This window comes from Paroedura picta, chromosome 3 (genome assembly GCF_049243985.1).
Source record: "Paroedura picta isolate Pp20150507F chromosome 3, Ppicta_v3.0, whole genome shotgun sequence".
In the NCBI taxonomy this organism is placed as follows: Eukaryota; Metazoa; Chordata; class Lepidosauria; order Squamata; family Gekkonidae; genus Paroedura; species Paroedura picta.
The window spans coordinates 5,592,079-5,609,957 of NC_135371.1; the positions used below are offsets into that span (position 1 = coordinate 5,592,079).

Consider the following 17,879-nt stretch of genomic DNA (forward strand, 5'->3'; position numbering starts at 1 on the left):
GAGAGAAAAGCGACATATAAGAACCAACTCTTCTTCTTCTTCTTTCTTCTTCTATTTCTTCTTGCTTGAGGCTGATCCTGCACTGAGCAGGAGGTTAGACTAGATGGCCTCTCTATCCCCTTCCAACACTAGGATTCAACTATTCTAAAAGTTGAATGGCCCATGTTAGTCGGAAGCTACGTAGGGTTAGCCCTGCTGAGCACTTGGATGGGAGACCACCAAGGCCTACCAAGGTCGTGACGCAGAGGCAAATCATGGCAAGCCACCTCTTAATGTCTCTTGCTTTGAAAAACCTCTGGGGCCACCATAAGTTGCCCGGGGCTTGACAGTACTGCTGGCATCTCAGGCCAAGATGGTCTTTAACAACACCTGTCCCCATCAAACCCGTTTGCTTAAGCATACGCTGCCACAGAGTCATAGACTTCCCCCCACGTCAGCTTATCTTGACAGAGAATTTACGTTGCCCTGAAACATTTTAGCACAGGACACCCTTAAGGTTGCAATTCCTGTTTGCGCAGCCTTGAATGCACGCTCCCTGTAGCGATGCATGATGGGAGAGTTCCATTCACGCTCACTTTTGACAGTTGGTGACTGTTGTGCTTTTGGTGTGTGAGGGAATCAGAGCTAGATTCAGGATCACTCTGTTCGGGTTTTATACATCTGTCAGAAAACATAAAATAACCTCTGCTTCTATATTCTCAGTGTTAACAAGGACAAAGTGGAACAGAACCCAAAGTGTAGCTTGATGTAAACGGGGTGGGGGTGGAGGCATCTCAGTTTTACCTCAGGAAAGTTTTACCTCAGAGGGAAGTTTTACCTCAAAGCTCAGTTTTACCTCAGATTGAACTTTTACCTCAGAAGGAACTTTTACCTCAGAGGGAAGTTTTACCTCAGAGTGAAGTGTGAAATTTTACCTCAGAGGAAAGTTTTGCCGCAGAGGAAAGTTTTACCTCAGAGGGAAGTTTTACCTCAAAGCTCAGTTTTGCCTCAGATTGAACTTTTACCTCAGAAGGAAGTTTTACCTCAGTGTGAAGTGTGAAATTTTACCTCAGAGGAAAGTTTTACCGCAGAGGAAAGTTTTACCTCAGAGGGAAGCCTTATTTTTGAACATTTTAGTATGGAAGTAAACTTTTTTGTTGTTTGTTTACTAACAGAGGCTATATAGTTTATTTTCAACCAAGAAGAAAATAGCAACGAAGTGCGGCTGTCACTTGGCAGCCAGAATAAACAATTTCCTAATTTCTGCCGAGCAAGCTCTGACTGGGAGGTTAGTGCAAGTGCACCGACATTCGCAAAGATTCCATCCAAATTGTTACCATTCAGCTATGGATAGAAATCAACATCCCAATATCAGCCTCAACCTTTTTTTCATCAGGCAAGACTTAGGACGAGTCAACATTCTTTCCTCCGTTCTCTTTACTTTTTCAAAATGATTGCAACCACAAAATAAAATATATACTCCGCCCTCCCCATTCTGCAGTTATTCCTGCACATGGGTCCTTTCGTGTTTCACGCGCTCAGCCATCGGGGCGAAACCCTTCCCGCAGTCGGCACACTTATGGGTTCTCTCCCCGGTATGTTCTTTCAAGCTAGACCCGGCACTTATGTTCTTTCAAGCTAGACTTGGCACTGAAGCTCTGTCCACACTCGAGGCATACAGCTTCTCCCCCGTGTGCCGCCTCTGGTGCGTCACCAGGTCTGTCCTCCGGCTGAAGGGTTTCCCGCAAACGGAGCACTGGTAGGGTTTCTCCCCAGTGTGGATCCTCTCGTGGTTGATCAGCTGCGAGCGCTGACAGAAACTCTTCACACAGCTGGCGCACTTGTACGGCTTCTCTCCCGTGTGGATCCGCTCGTGTTTCATGCACGTCGAGCTCTGGCTGAAGCTTTTCCCGCAATGCGAGCACCGGTATGGCTTCTCCCCCGTGTGAGTCCGCTTGTGAGTGTTCAGATTCGACCTGTCGCTGAAGCTCCGGCCGCATTCTGCGCACGTGTAGGGCTTTTCCCCGGTGTGGACCCGCTCGTGGGCAATCAGGCGCGGCTGCCGGCTGAAGCTTTTCCCGCAGTCCGGGCATTTGTAGGGTTTCTCCCCCGTGTGCATTTTTTTGTGTGCAATCAGGCGCGATTTGTAATTGAAGCTCCAGCCGCAGTCCAGGCACTTGTACGGCTTCTCGCCGGTGTGTGTCCTTACGTGGGCGATCAGCCTGGCTTGCCACCGGAAAGACTTCCCGCATTCAAGGCAGACCTGTTTTCGAACCTGCTGGAAGGCGGTTTGCTCTGTTGGACTTGGGTAGAGATGCTCATAGACTCGTTGGGCATACCCGATGGGGACTTCTATGGCCTTATCTAGGGGCTTTCCTTGCAAGCTCTCAGGACCTTCTCCCTGACGTGAATCCTGGGAAAGGTTCCAATCTGCTTTTTCAGGAAACATCTCACCGGGCTGGAGTCCTTCACAGTTTTCTGACCTGTTGTTCTCTTTCTCGCAAGAATTCACGTCAACTGCTTGAAATAGAAGAAGAGAATCCGAACATGAGTGATTCTAGCCCAGGGTGAAAAAGGAACTTTAGATCCAAGGTAGAAATAAAAGCCTACTGCAGCCTTTTTCAAGCTTCTGACTGGAGGAATCCCTGAAAGAAACGTTCAGGCTTCAAGTACCGCCGGAAGTGATGTCGGCTGGCCGAGCCTCCCTGCCACGCCCCCGGAAGTGACATAAGTACATGTACCCCACACCTTCCTTTTGGTCCCTCCCCCCCCACCTTTACTATTGTGAACACGCCCACTCAAGGCTCCTCCTGGACCTAACCCCACTCCCAATCTTCTACTTCTAGAGGGGAAGGGTGCATATTCACTATAGGGGGGCCTTGATCTTCCTTGCTGCCTGGCCTCAACCACAGACCTGGCGGAAGAGCTCCACTTTGCAGTCCCTGTGGAGTGCTGAAAGCTCCTGCAGGGCCTGAAGCTCCTCCGGGAGCTCATTCCACCAGGTAGGGGCCAGGACCAAAAAGGCCCTGGCCCTAGTTGAGGCCAGGCGCACTTCCCTGGGGTTGGCAAATTAGAACCCGCAATGTGTAAGACCCTGCGAGGGGCATAGGGCGAAAGTCCCTTCTCTCCCCAAACCTCACCCTTCCCGGGCTCCATCCCCAAAATCTCCAGGGATATAGCCTGACCAGATATAAGGCAATTCCTTATTTTTGGATGAGTACAATTGCGCGTTAAAAACCCACACCAAAGGAAAGAGAATTTGTTTCCACGTCCTAGCTAACGCAATGCAAGGCTTTCTGACCTGCAGGGTTTGCATCTTCCTCACCCTCTGCTTTGACCTCTTGGAAGACCATCCTCACGGCCTCTGGAGGAGCAGCCACCACTTCCTCGGATATCCCCAGGGCCTGAAAAAAGCGGCACAAATTCTATTCAGAAGAATAGTAGTCCTTCTGGCTCCTGCTCCGGTTCCGTACAAGGTCAAATCGGAAGGGGAACGTGTGAAATTGGTGAGGGAGGTGCTCATGACGTTGGCCAAACACAGCAAGAAGAAGAAGAGTTGGTTCTTATATGCCGCTTTTCTCTACCTGGAGTCTCAAAGCGGCTTACAATCGCCTTCCCTTTCCTCTCCCCACAACAGACACCCTGTGAGGTGGTTGAGGCTGAGAGAGCCCTGATATTATTGAAGAAGAGTTGGTTCTTATATGCCGCTTTTCTCCACTCAAAGGAGTCTCAAAGCGGCTTACAATCGCCTTCCCTTCCCTCTCCCCACAACAGACACCCCGTGAGGGAGGTGAGGCTGAGAGAGCCCTGATGAGCACCCCGGGGATGACAAGAAGACTCCTCACCTGCTCCTGCCACTTCTCCTGCCTCTGCTGCTGCAGAAAGCCTTCTGCCAGGGCCACTGCCTGCGCACAAGAGGCCGGACTCCCCTCCTTGACCCAGTTCTGGAGTTCCGTGGGCAGGACGCTCATAAACTGCTCCAGGATCAGCAGCTCCAAGATCTGCTCCTTGGTGCGTTTCTCGGGCCTCAGCCACGAACGGCAAAACCCGTGTAGGAAGCTGCAAACCTCTCTAGGCCCAGAGGCCTCTCCGTAGCCGAACCGCCGGAAACGCTGGCGGGCAGCCTCCGTGTCCAGGCTCTCTTCCTTCACAGTTTCATTATCGGTTTCGGCGAATCGGTTTCTACTGGTGGGTTGAGCCTCTTGGCCAGAGAGCAGGGTCACCCTCTCTGCAGGGCGCTGTGGCCCTATACCAAAGATGTCCTCCTTTGGAGAATCACCTCGTGGTGCGAGGCTCGGCGGCTGAGCGTCTCCCGGCCCAGACGGTAGAGACCGAACCGTTTTCAGAAACTGCTGCCATTGGACTTCCCAGCGCTCGCGGAGGCTGGTTCCCGGTTCCTGTTTCAAACGATCGGGCACGTCCCCTTCCGAGAATTCCTTCATCCTCCCAGCCTGGGTGATTTGAGGGCCTTTGCCTCCAACTTTTCCCAGACCTGGGTCCACCGGGAGAGGTTCCGCCATCTTGACTCCCGGCTCCAGCGCAGGCCCTGAGCGGAGGCGGAAATCGGAGGCCTCAGCCTGTTCCGCCACCATTTTTCTTCTCAGGCCGAACCTGGCCTGCCTCGCGTGGATGCTCACCAGCTCAGCCACGCCGCAGATTTTTAGGTCTAGGAAGGAGGATCGGGACAAGTCGGCCTGAGGAAGAAAAAGACAGGAATTGTGAGGCAGGCAGGATAGTCTGAAGTTTTATTCATTTTTTTTCATTTATTTTTATGTTTGTTTTAAAACTTTGCCTCATAGGTGGTCAGGCCACTGAACATCACAGAAGCGGTTTCATTGGAAGCAGTGGGGAGGGAACTTTTGCCTTATTGATTTACAAAATAAGGCCTATTCTTGAGGCCTAAAAGCATCAAATGCGCTGGCCTCCCTGTCAGACTCCACCAACCAACTCAGTTGACCATCTCTCTTGTCCCCCCGTTCCCATGCTAGAAAGAGTGGGCAATTCGTTCTAATTCTTGTTTTAATGCCTATCATTTAATTTAAATCTCTATTTTTGTACTACAGTTCTATCTGTTTTTTCCTCTACTATAATTTGCCCTGTCACGAGCCAGGGCGGAAACAAAATTTTATTTTTTTTAATTACAAAATCATGCTGCCTCAATAACCAATATGGTCGAAGCTATAGTGTTGTTTTAATGGTTTTTATGGGGTTTTTAAGATGTTGTAACCCGCCACGAGCTGCAAGGGAGTGGCGGGTAATAAATCGAATAATAATAATAATAATAATAATAATAATAATAATAAGGAACCTGCCTTGTTATTTATTTTATTTTATTTAGATTTCTATACCTAAATTAGTTATTTGTGACTAAATAACAAATGTTTCTGGCTTCATCATGTTGATCGCTCCCAGCATTAGGCTCTTCTCCAGGGAGTCCTTCCTTCTCAGTGGTGGAAATGTCATAGCAGCCCCCTAACTCTCCAAACAGATTTGCCAACTTCCCGGTAGCAGCAGGAAATTCCCTCACTATGACAACTGAAGTTCGAGGGGGTGGCAGATTACAGTGAATGAACGAGGGTTGTGAGCGTCCTGCATTGTGCGGGGGGTTGGACTAGATGACCCAGGAGGTCCCCTTCCAACTCTATGATTCTATATGCACTCTATCTCCAGGAAAGAAGAAAATGGAGAAGATGGCCCCTTTAGAAGGCGGATTTCTGCGGGTTCATAACTTGACTTCCCCTCCCTAAACCCCACCCTCCCTCAGTCTCCGCCCCCCAAATCTTCAGGTGTTCCCCTATGGGACCCCAAACTACTTCCACTCGCTTTGAAGTCACCTGATCCCCTCTTTGACCATTAAACCTCCTACTTCGTTTCCCCTCCTTCCCCTCCCCACCCCCTTCCCAATTCACGCTCAAGTCTTCCTGGGAATGGACTTGCTCAGCTTCACAATAGGCATCCGCCATCCCTTCCCCCCTCCCTGCCTTTTGGAGAGAAATGCAAGCGATTTGGGGGGCCTGGATGTTATTACCTTGTCCAGCTGCTTGGAGAAACAAAGGAGGAAGAAAGGGGGGGGGGGTCGCTTCAATCTGCCAGGCAGAAATTCCTGGGAGATTTTTCTATATAGGAAAGCTCCCGCATCAGCCCTCAAGAACTACAATTTCCAGAGTTCCTAGGAGAATGCAAGTGGGCGGGGAGGGGGGGAGTCTTTTGCACAAAGGCTCTCCTGCCAGGGAATGTTCTAGGACAGGGGTAGTCAAACTGCGGCCCTCCAGATGTCCACGGACTACAATTCCCAGGAGCCCCTGCCAGCGAATGCTGGCAGGGGCTCCTGGGAATTGTAGTCCGTGGACATCTGGAGGTCCGCAGTTTGACTACCCCCGTTCTAGGATATTCTCCAAAACTACAATTCCCAGAATGCCTGGGAGGGAATTGGGTTTCCTGGGGGGAGCAGGAGAGAGCCTCATTCAGCTCTTATATCTGCATTCTTGACAATCCCCTCTTCATTTTATTTCCTCTGGGAAAATAAAATTGTCTGGTGTTATGTAATGCAATGTATGTCATGTATTCTCTGGTTTTAGGAAATGAGACCTAAGTCGGCACAGCCTGCGACGTGTGGGGTGAAGACAGATGGGGCTGGCAACATGTCTTTTTAATCACTCTGCTCTACAGCTGGGAATGCATCTGCTGTTAGCCACGAATCTTGACATTTTTATTCCCTCTGCTATGTTTTTCGAACTGGCGTTGAGCCCTAACGATTAACAGCCTTATAAACTCATTCTAACAACTCTTGAATCGGCTGAACGTCTTCATTATACTGCACGTTTGCTGGATGCTGTGTACCAAATTTACTACTGATTGACTCTGTCCTTATTGAGGTTGTCGAGTGATTTCCATTTCATTTTTCTGAGGAAGTGTGCAGGCCCACGAAAGCTCACCCGCCTTGAATCAATCTTTGTTGGCCTTAAAGTTGCCACTGGACTTGGGTCTTTGTTCTGCTGCTTTAGACCCACACGACAACCCGCCTGAGAAGTCTGGATTCCACGGGCTTAGCATTTAGGAAACTTCCCGTGGCAATCCTCAGGGGAGGGCAGTATAAATACAAAAATAAATAAATGAAATTGGTGTTTCAGAAATGGAATTAAGGACTCCTTGCTCTTGGTCATAGAATCATAGGGTTTGAAGGGTCCTCCTGGGTCATCTAGTCCAACCTCCGGACACTCACAACCCGATCGCTCATCTGCCTAATAGGGTTCCCAGCTCCCACCTGGAAAATTACTGGAGATTTGGAGGGGGACATCTCATTAGGCCAGCGTTCCCATAAAATCCACCCTCCGGAGTGGCTGTTTCTTCCAGGGGAGGAACAGTTGTACTTCTGGGACAAGTTCAGGCAAGCGAAGGTAGCCAGCTTCAATTTGGGAAATCCCTCGAGGTTCAGGGGTGGAGGTTGGGGTTTGGGAAGGGGAAGCTCAGTGGGGTCGAGTGCTGTAGAGGTCACCTTCCGAAGCAACCATTTCCTCCAGGGGAACTGATCTCTGTAGCTCTCCAGTCCTTCCTAGGAGGTTAGCAAACTTATATGGGGAAAATGAGCCACCGTTTTAATTCTGAGAGGATGTTGGGCCCTGCTTAGAAGTTAGCAAACCTCACTCTAGCTGTATTTGAAGAAGTGAGCGGGGACACATGAAAGCTCTTTCCCTGCCACGTATTTTGTTAAGTCGTCAAGGTGCACGCTGCTGGCAGGGGCTCATGGGAATTGTAGTCCATGGAGATGTGGAGAGCTACTGTTTAGTGAAGAGCCTCAGGGTGTGGTTGGATTTTAAGCCACCACTGGCCAAATAAGAACGATTCTGCCTCAGGTCCAAGTTTTGAAACTCTGGGATGTGTTAACACTGCAGATGACCTCCGACACCTCAGACAAAATAAATGTTGTGTTATCTTTTTTTTCTGGATCCCCCTCCAGTGTGGTTCCCCCCAACTTTGTTGAATCTGGAGTTTGAGAGGGTGGTGAAACGATTTCAGCAGGAGGCAGGTTGGACCGCAAACGGAGAGCCAGTTTGGTGTAGTGGTTAGGAGCACGGACTTCTAATCTGGCGAGCCTGGTTCGATACTGCGCTCCCCCACATGCAGCCAGCTGGGTGACCTTGGGCTCGCCACGGCACTGATAAAGCTGCTCTGACTGAGCATGAATCTCAGGGCTCTGTCAGCCTCACCCACCTCACAGGGTGTGTGTTGTGGGAAGGGAAGGCGACTGGAAGCCGCTTTGAGCCTCCTTTGGGTAGAGAAAAGCAGCATATAAGAACCAACTGTTCTTCTTCTTCTTCAAAATGGCTGCCCCGGGAATCCAAGTCAAGGACAATTCCCTTTTCACGCTGCAGGAGAGTCACCAAAGCGCAATAAAAAGCAAGCCCCAGAGTTGAAGGGAAGGAGAAAGTACCAAGACAGTGGGGGGCTGGACTGGATGGCCCTTTGGGGTCTCTTCTAGCTCTCTGCGTGATGCCGGTTAGCTTTTGGTGTGCATGCACACTTATCTGAATAAGTGTGTTTGCACATGAAAGCTCATACATCGTATGAATCTTTGTTGGTCTTAAAGGTGCCACAGAATTAAACTTTTTGCTGGTCTTAAAGAGACCACTGGACTCCAACTTTCATCTGTCTGAAGAAGTGCGCATGCACACAGAATTAAAACGTTTTGCTGGTCTTCAAGGGTCCCCTGGACTCCAACTTTGTCCTCCTGCTTCAGACGAACACCGCAACCCATCCACGCGTAACTGAAATAACACCGCTTCCAACGTTTCAGGCAGAATCTATGTTTAATAGGATGCTTTCTAAAAGGGACGCATTGCTTACAAATGTTTTCTGGCACGCACAATTTACCTTCAGAACAAAGTCTGAGTCCAGGGGCACCTTGAAGGAAAACCAGTTTTTATTCTGAGTATATAAGGGTCCATTCTTTCAGGTAGAAGACACCTGACGAAGTGGGCATGCACCTGGACGCTTCGACCCAGAATAAAACGTGGCTCGAATTCCAAGGTGCCCCTGGACTCAAGACATTATTCTGCTGCTACGGACCGACACGGTGACCCACCTGAATCTGGCTTAACTTCAGTGGTGCAATGGAGATCCTTGCGCCCTGGAGGGCAAGCTCTGGCCAAAGAAACTTTTTATAAATCCGCAGCACCAATCAGATCTTCACGGGCCAAAAAATCCCACCTGTCCCCACCCACTTTCCAAAAGGACAGGGCAGGCACTGAGAAGGTTATCAGAAGCCCTGGACTAATCTATGAATCAGTCTACCCAATTCACTCTGCTAAGTTTACTAGATGGCTCGCAAGGGTAGCCAACGATGGCTCTTCAGATGTCCAAGGACTACAATCCCCATGAGTCCGTGCTAGTGCTGGCAGGGGCTTAAGGGAATCGTAGTCCACGGACAGCCGGAGAGCCATGGTTTGGCCACTCCTGGGTCTAGGTTGTTGTTTGGTATTCTTGGTGCTGGCCAAAAGCGGGAGGGTGTCTGGAGTTCTGGCCCCACTGGTGGACTTCCCGATAGGCCCCTTGGGACACAGAGTGTTCGGCTAGATGGGCCACCGGCCGGATCCTACACAGCAGGGGTAGTCAAACTGCGGCCCTCCAGATGTCCATGGACTACAATTCCCAGGCGCCCCTGCCAGCATTCGCTGGCAGGGGCTCCTGGGAATTGTAGTCCATGGACATCTGGGGGGGGCGCAGTTTGACTACCCCTGCTACACAGCTTTCTCTGACGTCATTTTGTGCCTTCCAGAGTGATTCTTAGCAGTACAGCAAGACAATATAAGTCTGGCGCTTCGTACACTTGGAGGAATGGGACTAATTCTAAGCATTCTACGTACGATACTAATTCTACGCATTCTTATAATTGGGTCATGAAAAAAAAAAGGACAGAACTGAAATCGTTTTCGACAGCTGCGTACCCTCTTCACAAAGAGCAGGCACTCCCCCCCCCCAATTCTTCCCCATTCAGTCTTCCCCAACGACACGCCCAGACACTAAACCACACACCCCACTTTCCCCACCTAAAACTCTGCCATAAACCGTTGCCTCCATCTTCCCCAGAACGCTCTGGGCGTACGATAACGTCGGGCATTTCCCTTCCGTGACGAGATTACGGATGCAGGGCCGCTATTCCGCGCCCCCTTCCGCCTGCCCGGACCCGGAGATCAACTGGACGCTTTCTTTTGCATGCGTTTTCTCGTGAGCAAGGAGGTTGGGCCGCTGGGTGAAGCCCTTCCCACACTCGGCACACTTATACGGCTTCTCCCCCGTGTGGGTCCGCTGGTGCTTCAGGAGGTTGGAACGGTGGCTGAAGCTCTTTTCGCAAACCGAGCACTGATACGGTTTTTCCTGCGTGTGGGTCCGCTGGTGGACGATGAACGCGGACCTGTCCCGGAAGCTTTTGGGGCAGTAGGTGCAGTCGAAGGGCTTCTCTCCCGTGTGGATCTTCTCGTGCTGGACCAGGCCGGCATTCTGAGAGAAGTGTTTCCCACACTGCTGGCACTTGTACGGTTTCTCTCCCGTGTGAGCTCGCTTGTGCTTCATCAAGGAAGACCCGTCTCCGAACCGCTTGTCGCACTCGGTGCACTTGTATGGCTTCTCCCCCGTGTGGATCCTCTCGTGCGCAAGGAGGTTGGTGCGGTGGCGGAAGCTCTTCCCGCAGTCGGAGCACGGGTACGGCTTCTCTTCGGTGTGGATCCTCCGGTGGACGAGGAACGCCGACTTGTTCCGGAAGCTTTTGGTGCAGTCAGGGCATTCGTGCGGCCTTTCGTCGGTGTGGATGCGCTGGTGCCGAATCAGGTCGAACCGCTGGCGAAAGCTTTTCCCGCAGTCGGGGCAGTCGTAGGGTTTTTCCCCCGTGTGGATTCTCTGATGGGCCACGAGCCCGGTCCTCCTGCTAAAACTCTGCCCGCAGTCGGGACACGTGAACGGTTTCTCTTGGCTGTGCGTCCGCTCATGCGCCGTGAGATGCGACCGCTGGTTGAAGTTTTTCCCGCAGTACTGGCAGTTGAAAGGTTTCTCCCCCGTGTGGATCCTCTGGTGGGCGACGAGAACGTTTTTTCGGCAGAAGCTCTTCCCGCAATCCGGGCAGGCGAATGGTTTTTCTCCCACATGCAAGCGCTGGTGCTCAGTGAGTTCCGCCTTGCATCGGAAGCATTTCCCGCAATCTGGGCAGATCTCGCCCCTGAGGATATGTTGCTGGTCAGCGGGAAGGTTGCGGAGCTGTTCTAAACTTGCCGGGAAATAAAGGGAGTTGTCCGAGTCAGGGACAGTCTCTTGCTGGTCCTCCGATGCCTCTCCCGGATCAGAATAATGGGGGAAATTCTGCTCCGCTCGGCCTGCCAGCGCCCAGGGAAGCTCAAGGTCTCCAGAGGTTTCCGGTTGATTACTCTCCTCCCAGAATACCTTCTCGTTTCCTGTGGAAATAAGGAGAACGTAAGCGACATGCCCAAGGAAAGAGAGAGTGTGGTAATTGTCTATCAACATCTAACAACAACAAGAGGAGGGGGAGGAAGAAGAGGAGAAAGAATAAGAGGAAGAAGAGGAAGAAGGAAGAGGAGTTGGTTCTTATATGTGAGGCTGAGAGAGCCCTGAGATTCCTGCTCAGTCAGAACAGCTTTATTAGCACTATAAGAAGCCCAAGGTCACCCAGCTGGCTGCATGTGGGGGAGCGCAGAATCGAACCTGGCATGCCAGATTAGAAGTCCGCACTCCTAACCATCCACCAGGCCTTTGGTCAAGACCAGGGGTAGTCAAACTGCGGCCCTCCAGATGTCCATGGACTACAATTCTCAGGAGCCCCTGCCAGCGTTTGCTGGCAGGGGCTCCTGGGAATTGTAGTCCATGGACATCTGGAGGGCCGCAGTTTGACCACCCCTGGTCAAGACAGTTGAATAAGCCTCCAACCATCAGCCTGAAGCCCCATAAAGTGCACAAAACTACTTATTGGCTGGGTGCTGTTGTGATGACACTGTTGACCCAAGTTTTTCACTGCTAAATAAGTTTCTATATTTTTATATTCAAGCGTTTCACTGTATTGTATTGTTATGAGAGTGAAAACGGTGCTGGTGTGCGGCCTCACTAAAGCAATACGCAATCAAAATAACACATTCAACCACTTTCAACTTCAGGAAGTCACAGCCGCTAAATAAACACACCCGCCTTACCCGGCATGGGGGTGTCCCCATCGTCCTCTTGCTTGATCTCCCGGAATAGCGGCCACTCGCCTGACTCCGAGGGAGCCCCCTCCGCCTCTTCAGCCCCTTCCTCCTTCAACTGCCATGACACCTGAAAAGGCAGTGGGGAAACAAATCCGCATGGAAGTTGCAGAAGTGCCAAGATTCAGCCAGGGCAGCAGCACCACACCCTAAATCCTTAACCCGGAACCTTAGAAATGGCTCGGAAGCTTCCGGAGTTGGCAAATAAGAGAGATCAAAACAGTACACACGACCGACATTTTTTTTGGTATTTTCCAAGAACAATTCAAGATGCATCTTATAACCAAAGCCTCCGGTACCTGCCAGTTCCTCAGAGTGCTGCCCTGAGGCCTACAAAACGTTTCAGGACGTAGGTGGGGCTACTGGAAAGCAGGGCTCATTACAAACGACTGTCATTTTGTTTTGGTTTTCCCCAAGAACAATTCAAGATGAAGCTTATAACCAAAGCCTCAGGTACCCCTAGTTCCTCACAATGCTGCCCTGAGGGAAGTACTGCATTTGGTTCTACCTCCTGCAGCAGCCATTTTGGGTTTGGTTCTACCTCCCATGGCAGCCATTTTGCATTTGATTCTACCATTTTGGGTTGGGTTCTACCTCCCGTGGAAGCCATTTTGGGTTTGGTTCCACCTCCCATGGCAGCCATTTTGCATTTGATTCTACCATTTTGGGTTGGGTTCTACCTCCCGTGGAAGCCATTTTGGGTTTGGTTCCACCTCCCATGGCAGCCATTTTGCATTTGATTCTACCATTTTGGGTTGGGTTCTACCTCCCGTGGAAGCCATTTTGGGTTTGGTTCCACCTCCCACGGCAGCCATTTTGCATTTGATTCTACCTCCTGCGGCAGCCATTTTGGGTTGGGTTCTACCTCCCGTGGAAGCCATTTTGGGTTGGGTTCTACCTCCTGCTGCAGCCATTTCGGGTTGGGATCTACCTTCTGCAACATTTTGAGTGCTACTCAGGCGAGAAACAGTCCTCCTACATTGGGATACCCTTTTAATCAGAGAAACCGAGGCCTTTCCTCCTGGCCCTGGGAATCAGAAGCCGAGTGCCTCTGAAGGTGGAGGTTTCCCGTCTGTCACTGTTCCATCCCCTCGGAAAGCTCTCTATGCCTGACGGCATCACTCCCTCCTCCTGGCAGTGAACGTGACGTTCAGATCACTCACCTCTTGATCCTGCCTGTCGTGGTTTCCTTGCCTCAGCAGGAAATCTTCGGCGAGGGTGACCGCCTGAAAGCAGGTCTCCGGGCGGCCGTCCTGCACCCAGCTCTGCATCTCCGGGGGCAGGATGTTCAGGAACTGCTCCAGGATCACCATCTCCAGCATCTGCCCTTTCGTCTTCCTTTCCGGCTGCAGCCAGCGGCGGCAAAGCTCCCGCAACATTTCGCAGAGCTCCCGGGGCCCCTCGGCCTCCTCGTAGCAGAACTGGCGGAAGCAGAGGCGTTCCGAATTCCAGCTGGCGGCCAAGGCCTCTTCCTTCACGTCCCGGCAGTCGACTTGCTCTTTCACCTGGAGGCTGCTGGCAGCGACGTGGGTTTCCTGACCAATGCTCATCAGGAGCCATCTCTCCTTTTCTCCAGGAAGCCCGGAATCGGATGCTTTCTCGCCCGGGAAATCATCCCTCAGGCCGAGGCCCTGCAGCTGGGCAGCCCTCTGTCCGGACTGAGCCGTCTCCACCGATTTCACAAATTGCTGCCAATGCTCGTGGGGCCCTGCCGTTGGCCCCCCTTTAACCGGCTCGGGGATGGCTCCCTCCCAGGATTCCTCTGGACCCCCGGGGCCTTTCCCCGTAGCCTTCTCACGCTCCGAGTCCAAGGCGTCTTGCATCTCCCTCTTCTTCTTCGGCTCCGTCCGGGGGTACCAGATAGCGGTGGTTTTGCGACGTGCGGCCATCTTACACAATGTCGAGGGTCGGATGGACTAGGCTGTTTTGGAGTGGAGATTTCAACAGCTCGTTCTGGGTGTGACCCCCCCCCCTTTATTTTAAGGACCCGGTTGTTGGCCACAGGGTTGGAGATGCTCCCTTTGAGACCTGAACCTGAAACAATGAGTGTTAAAAGGTGAGAGGGAGAAAGGCCAATCAGAGAGGCTTAATAAACACCACCCACGGCAGTCCAAAATGTAGGGCAAAAGAGAAGAAGAGTCTTTTAGTTCCTTTTCCTCAGGGTCACTGAGAAGCCATGTTCGTTCACAATCACCCCACAGAATTGATATCTCAGTCCAGAAGACGGCCACCCCCCCCCCCCCGTCTCCATGGGGCAGCTCTCCCCACAAACCTCTTCTTTAGAAATTCTTCTCACCATTCTAAGTGCTAATCGCCACTGTGGGATGGTAGTTGAATTTCGTCCAGGCCCGGTTGGATTCTGGAGATATTTCGTGGGGGGATCACTGGGGAAAATTACTTAGATCAGGGGTAGTCAAACTGCGGCCCTCCAGATGTCCATGGACTACAATTCCCAGGAGCCCCTGCCAGCATTAGCTGGCAGGGGCTCCTGGGAATTGTAGTCCATGGACATCTGGAGGGCCGCAGTTTGACTACCCCTGACTTAGATCATAGTGGGTGGGCAGGTAGCTGTGAATGTCCTGCATTGTACAGAGGACTGGACTCGATGTCCCTGGAGGTCCCCTTCCAACTCTCATGGTTCTAAAAACACCTCAGCTTCTTCTGTTGCTTTCTCCTTCCTGGATTTCTCCCCCTCCTTCTCCTGCCCCATTGCCAAGCAGACCCATATCCAGCCTGCCTGATGGAGGCCCCAGTGGGCAGTGTCTGTAGGTGAGGCTGACTATGCATGGGGAGGCATTTTTACAGTGCTTATGTTAGGGTTTTAGCTGAGAACCCAAAGGTTAAAGCAGGCTTTCTCAACCAGCCCTGGAAGGATTCCTCTAATGGGTTTGAGTTAATTAATCTTTGAATACATATAGGGTGATATGCCCCTATATGGTCATGTTGACTTGCCCCCTCCCCTTCCCCCAATCCCAAAATGCATGATGGACCTTGAGGGGGTGGGAAGGAGAGGGGCTTCCCAACCCTATGCTGAACCATTGTGCCAATCCTGGGGTTTCTCAAAGCCTGAAAAATGTTTCAGGGGTTTCTCAATGGTAAAAGACTTGAGAAAGGCTGGGTTAAAAAAAATACAAGCATATGGCCTAATAATTCATTTTCTACACATAGAAAATTTAAAAGGCCCAATTATATGAAGAATATCTCCATTTATCACAAAATAATAATAATAATAATACCAATTTTAGGCCCAAATGAGAGTCTCACATACAGAGTAAAGTTATTCAACAATATCAAATAAGGACAACAGATGGTCACAGGTGGTCTTTATTAGATAAAGGTAAAGGTATCCCCTGTGCAAGCACCGAGTCATGTCTGACCCTTGGGGTGACGCCCTCCAGCGTTTTCTTGGCAGACTCAATACGGGGTGGTTTGCCAGTGCCTTCCCCAGTCATTACCGTTTATTAGATATTAGATATTACCTTTATTAGATATCATTGACTAATTTTACTCTATACGTGAGGCTGTCATTTGGGCCCAAAACTCTTTTTAATTATTTGGTAATAATGAATTTTTCATTTACTTTAGCATTTTTAACTTTCTGTGTGGAGAAACTGATTTATTAGGCTGTACACGTCTATTTCTTTAACCTTTGGGTTCTTGATGAAAGCTTTTCAGGGGGGGGGGTGTTTTTTCTCCTTTCTTTCTGGCTGGTGACATTCATGTTTACTTCATTTACATACCCTTCTTTTCTACCTGGAGAGCCAGTGTGGTGTGGCTAAGAGCAGCAGACTCTAATCTGAAAAGGCAGGTTTGAGTTCCCACTCGTCCTCCACGGCCAGCCTGCTGGGTGGCCTTGGGCTAGCCATAGTTCTCATCCCCGCCCGTCTCACAATGTCCCTGCTGTGGGGAGAGGAAGGGAAGGAAGGCTCACTTGAGATTCCTTAGGGTAGTGAAAAGCGGAGTATAAAAACCCTCTCACCTTCTTCTTCACAGTGGCAAACGCTCTGTTGTCTGAGTTCTGCCTGAAGGAGAGAATTAATTATTAGAGAGAATGTTAGGAGAAGGGATGGCAACTGACCAAGAAACCCCAACCTGACCTGCTCCTCTGCTTTTTTAGCAAAGGACTGGATTTACAAAGAGCAGCTGATGATATTGTCTTCTAAGAATATATAACAAATAGGAATTGTAGTCCACGGACATCTGGAGGGCCGCAGTTTGACTACCCCTGATATAGACTAAGCAGAAAACAAAAAGGAGCCAGGAAGTCCTGGGATCCAATGTACTCAAAAGTGAGAGATATTTTAAAACCAACCTCGTAGTTGTATTGAATGCCCTGAGACAACATATATGTTTGTGTCAGCTTCACTGAATTTCTTCCAAATAATTTTATATAACCAAATGATCGGTCTTACAAACAAAACATAGTATCCCACATTTAAAAGAAGAGCCGCTCTTTATATCCTGCTCTTCACTCCCCAAAGGAGTCTCAAAGCGGCTTGCAACCGCCTCCCCTTCCTCTCCCCACCACAGACCCTCCTGTGGGGCAGGTGAGGCTGGGAGAGCTTTAGAAGAACTGTGCCTGGCCCAAGGTCACCCAGTAGGCCTCACGTGCCTCCGCACCGCTTCCCTTACCCTCCCCTCCCTTCTCCCCACCAGAGACCCCCCCCTGGAAGGGAGGTGGGGCTGAGAGAGCTCTAAGAGAACTTCTCCCAGGTCACCTCGCAGGTCACCCCAAATCCGAGGCCTCCGCTCTTCCCCCCCCACCCCACTACGCCACGCGGGCTCTCTTGGGCGGCCTTCACCGGGGGGGTCGCTAAATGGAGCCTCCACATTCAGGGGCAGCCTATCTCTAACAAGCGGCTGCTGCAGGCCCGGGGGGTGGAGCGAGGCGGGATTTGGGGCTTTGCTTTGAGCCTTCTGCTTGCACGAGGTTGCAAAGGGGCGACCCTGGGTCTGCCGCTCCCGCCCCTTCTCCCTGCACGGGGTCTTCCTTTTGCAATCTCCCCCCCCCCCCACCGCTTTGGCTCGACCCTACCAGAGACCCCCCCCCGATCCCCATCCGGGTCTTTGTGAGGCTCCCGCCGCCGCTCCCCCCCCCCCCCCCGGCTCACCCCGAGACTCCGCGCGGTTGCAGCCGACACGATCCTCCGCCTGGACCATAGAGACGCCGAAGGGGGGGAATGGGGGTGGGGGAGAGCGGCACTTCCGGGGCGACCCCTCCTCGTCCGGTCCAGGGCCGCTCTAGGAAGCGCGTCTCGCTGAGCTTAACCTCCCCAGGGGGTGGAGAGGAGGCTTTGGGAGCGCGGGAAAGGGCCGCTCCCTCCCCACGGGCGCTGAACCTCCAAGCCCCCCAAAGTGTTTTTTCTCCATGAGTCAGGGGTAGTCAAGCTGCGGCCCTCCAGAGGTCCATGGACTACAATTCCCAGGAGCCCCTGCCAGCATTCGCTGGCAGGGGCTCCTGGGAATTGTAGTCCATGGACATCTGGAGGGCCACAGTTTGACTACCCCTGGTCTAGGAGCTGAGGCTTTCCCCTGATGTTGCCTCCTGGCTCTGGGATTTGGAGGATTAGTGCCTCTGAATGTGGAGGTTCTAACCCTTTTAAAAGCTATATATATGCCAGTGGCCATCACTATTTTTAAAGAATTTCGAACTTACAT

At 51.4% G+C, this 17,879-nt stretch overlaps 1 protein-coding gene across 1 annotated transcript; it reads right to left on the reverse strand.

Moving 5' to 3' along the window:
- Nucleotides 1-1,147: 1,147 nt before the first annotated feature.
- On the reverse strand, nucleotides 1,148-17,458 carry LOC143833875 (uncharacterized). Its single transcript, XM_077330100.1, has 8 exons — nucleotides 17,333-17,458; nucleotides 16,201-16,243; nucleotides 13,385-14,255; nucleotides 12,171-12,291; nucleotides 10,141-11,420; nucleotides 3,825-4,673; nucleotides 3,281-3,383; nucleotides 1,148-2,499 (listed from the first exon to the last, which is right to left on the reverse strand). Exons 3-8 carry the CDS (start codon nucleotides 14,108-14,110, stop codon nucleotides 1,613-1,615), a joined length of 3,966 nt encoding a protein of 1,321 aa, XP_077186215.1. The 5' UTR covers nucleotides 14,111-14,255; nucleotides 16,201-16,243; nucleotides 17,333-17,458; the 3' UTR covers nucleotides 1,148-1,612.
- Between the last annotated feature and the right edge of the window lie 421 nt (nucleotides 17,459-17,879).

Excerpts from the sequence above, each read along its gene's own strand:
- LOC143833875 (XM_077330100.1), bottom strand. The coding sequence starts at position 14,110 with ATGGCCGCACGTCGCAAAACCACCGCTATCTGGTACCCCCGGACGGAG. Across the intron at positions 11,421-12,170 it reads TGGGGACACCCCCATGCCGG|GAAACGAGAAGGTATTCTGG; the intron begins GTAAGGCGGGTG and ends TTATTTCCACAG. Across the intron at positions 2,500-3,280 it reads GGAAGATGCAAACCCTGCAG|CAGTTGACGTGAATTCTTGC; the intron begins GTCAGAAAGCCT and ends TTCTATTTCAAG.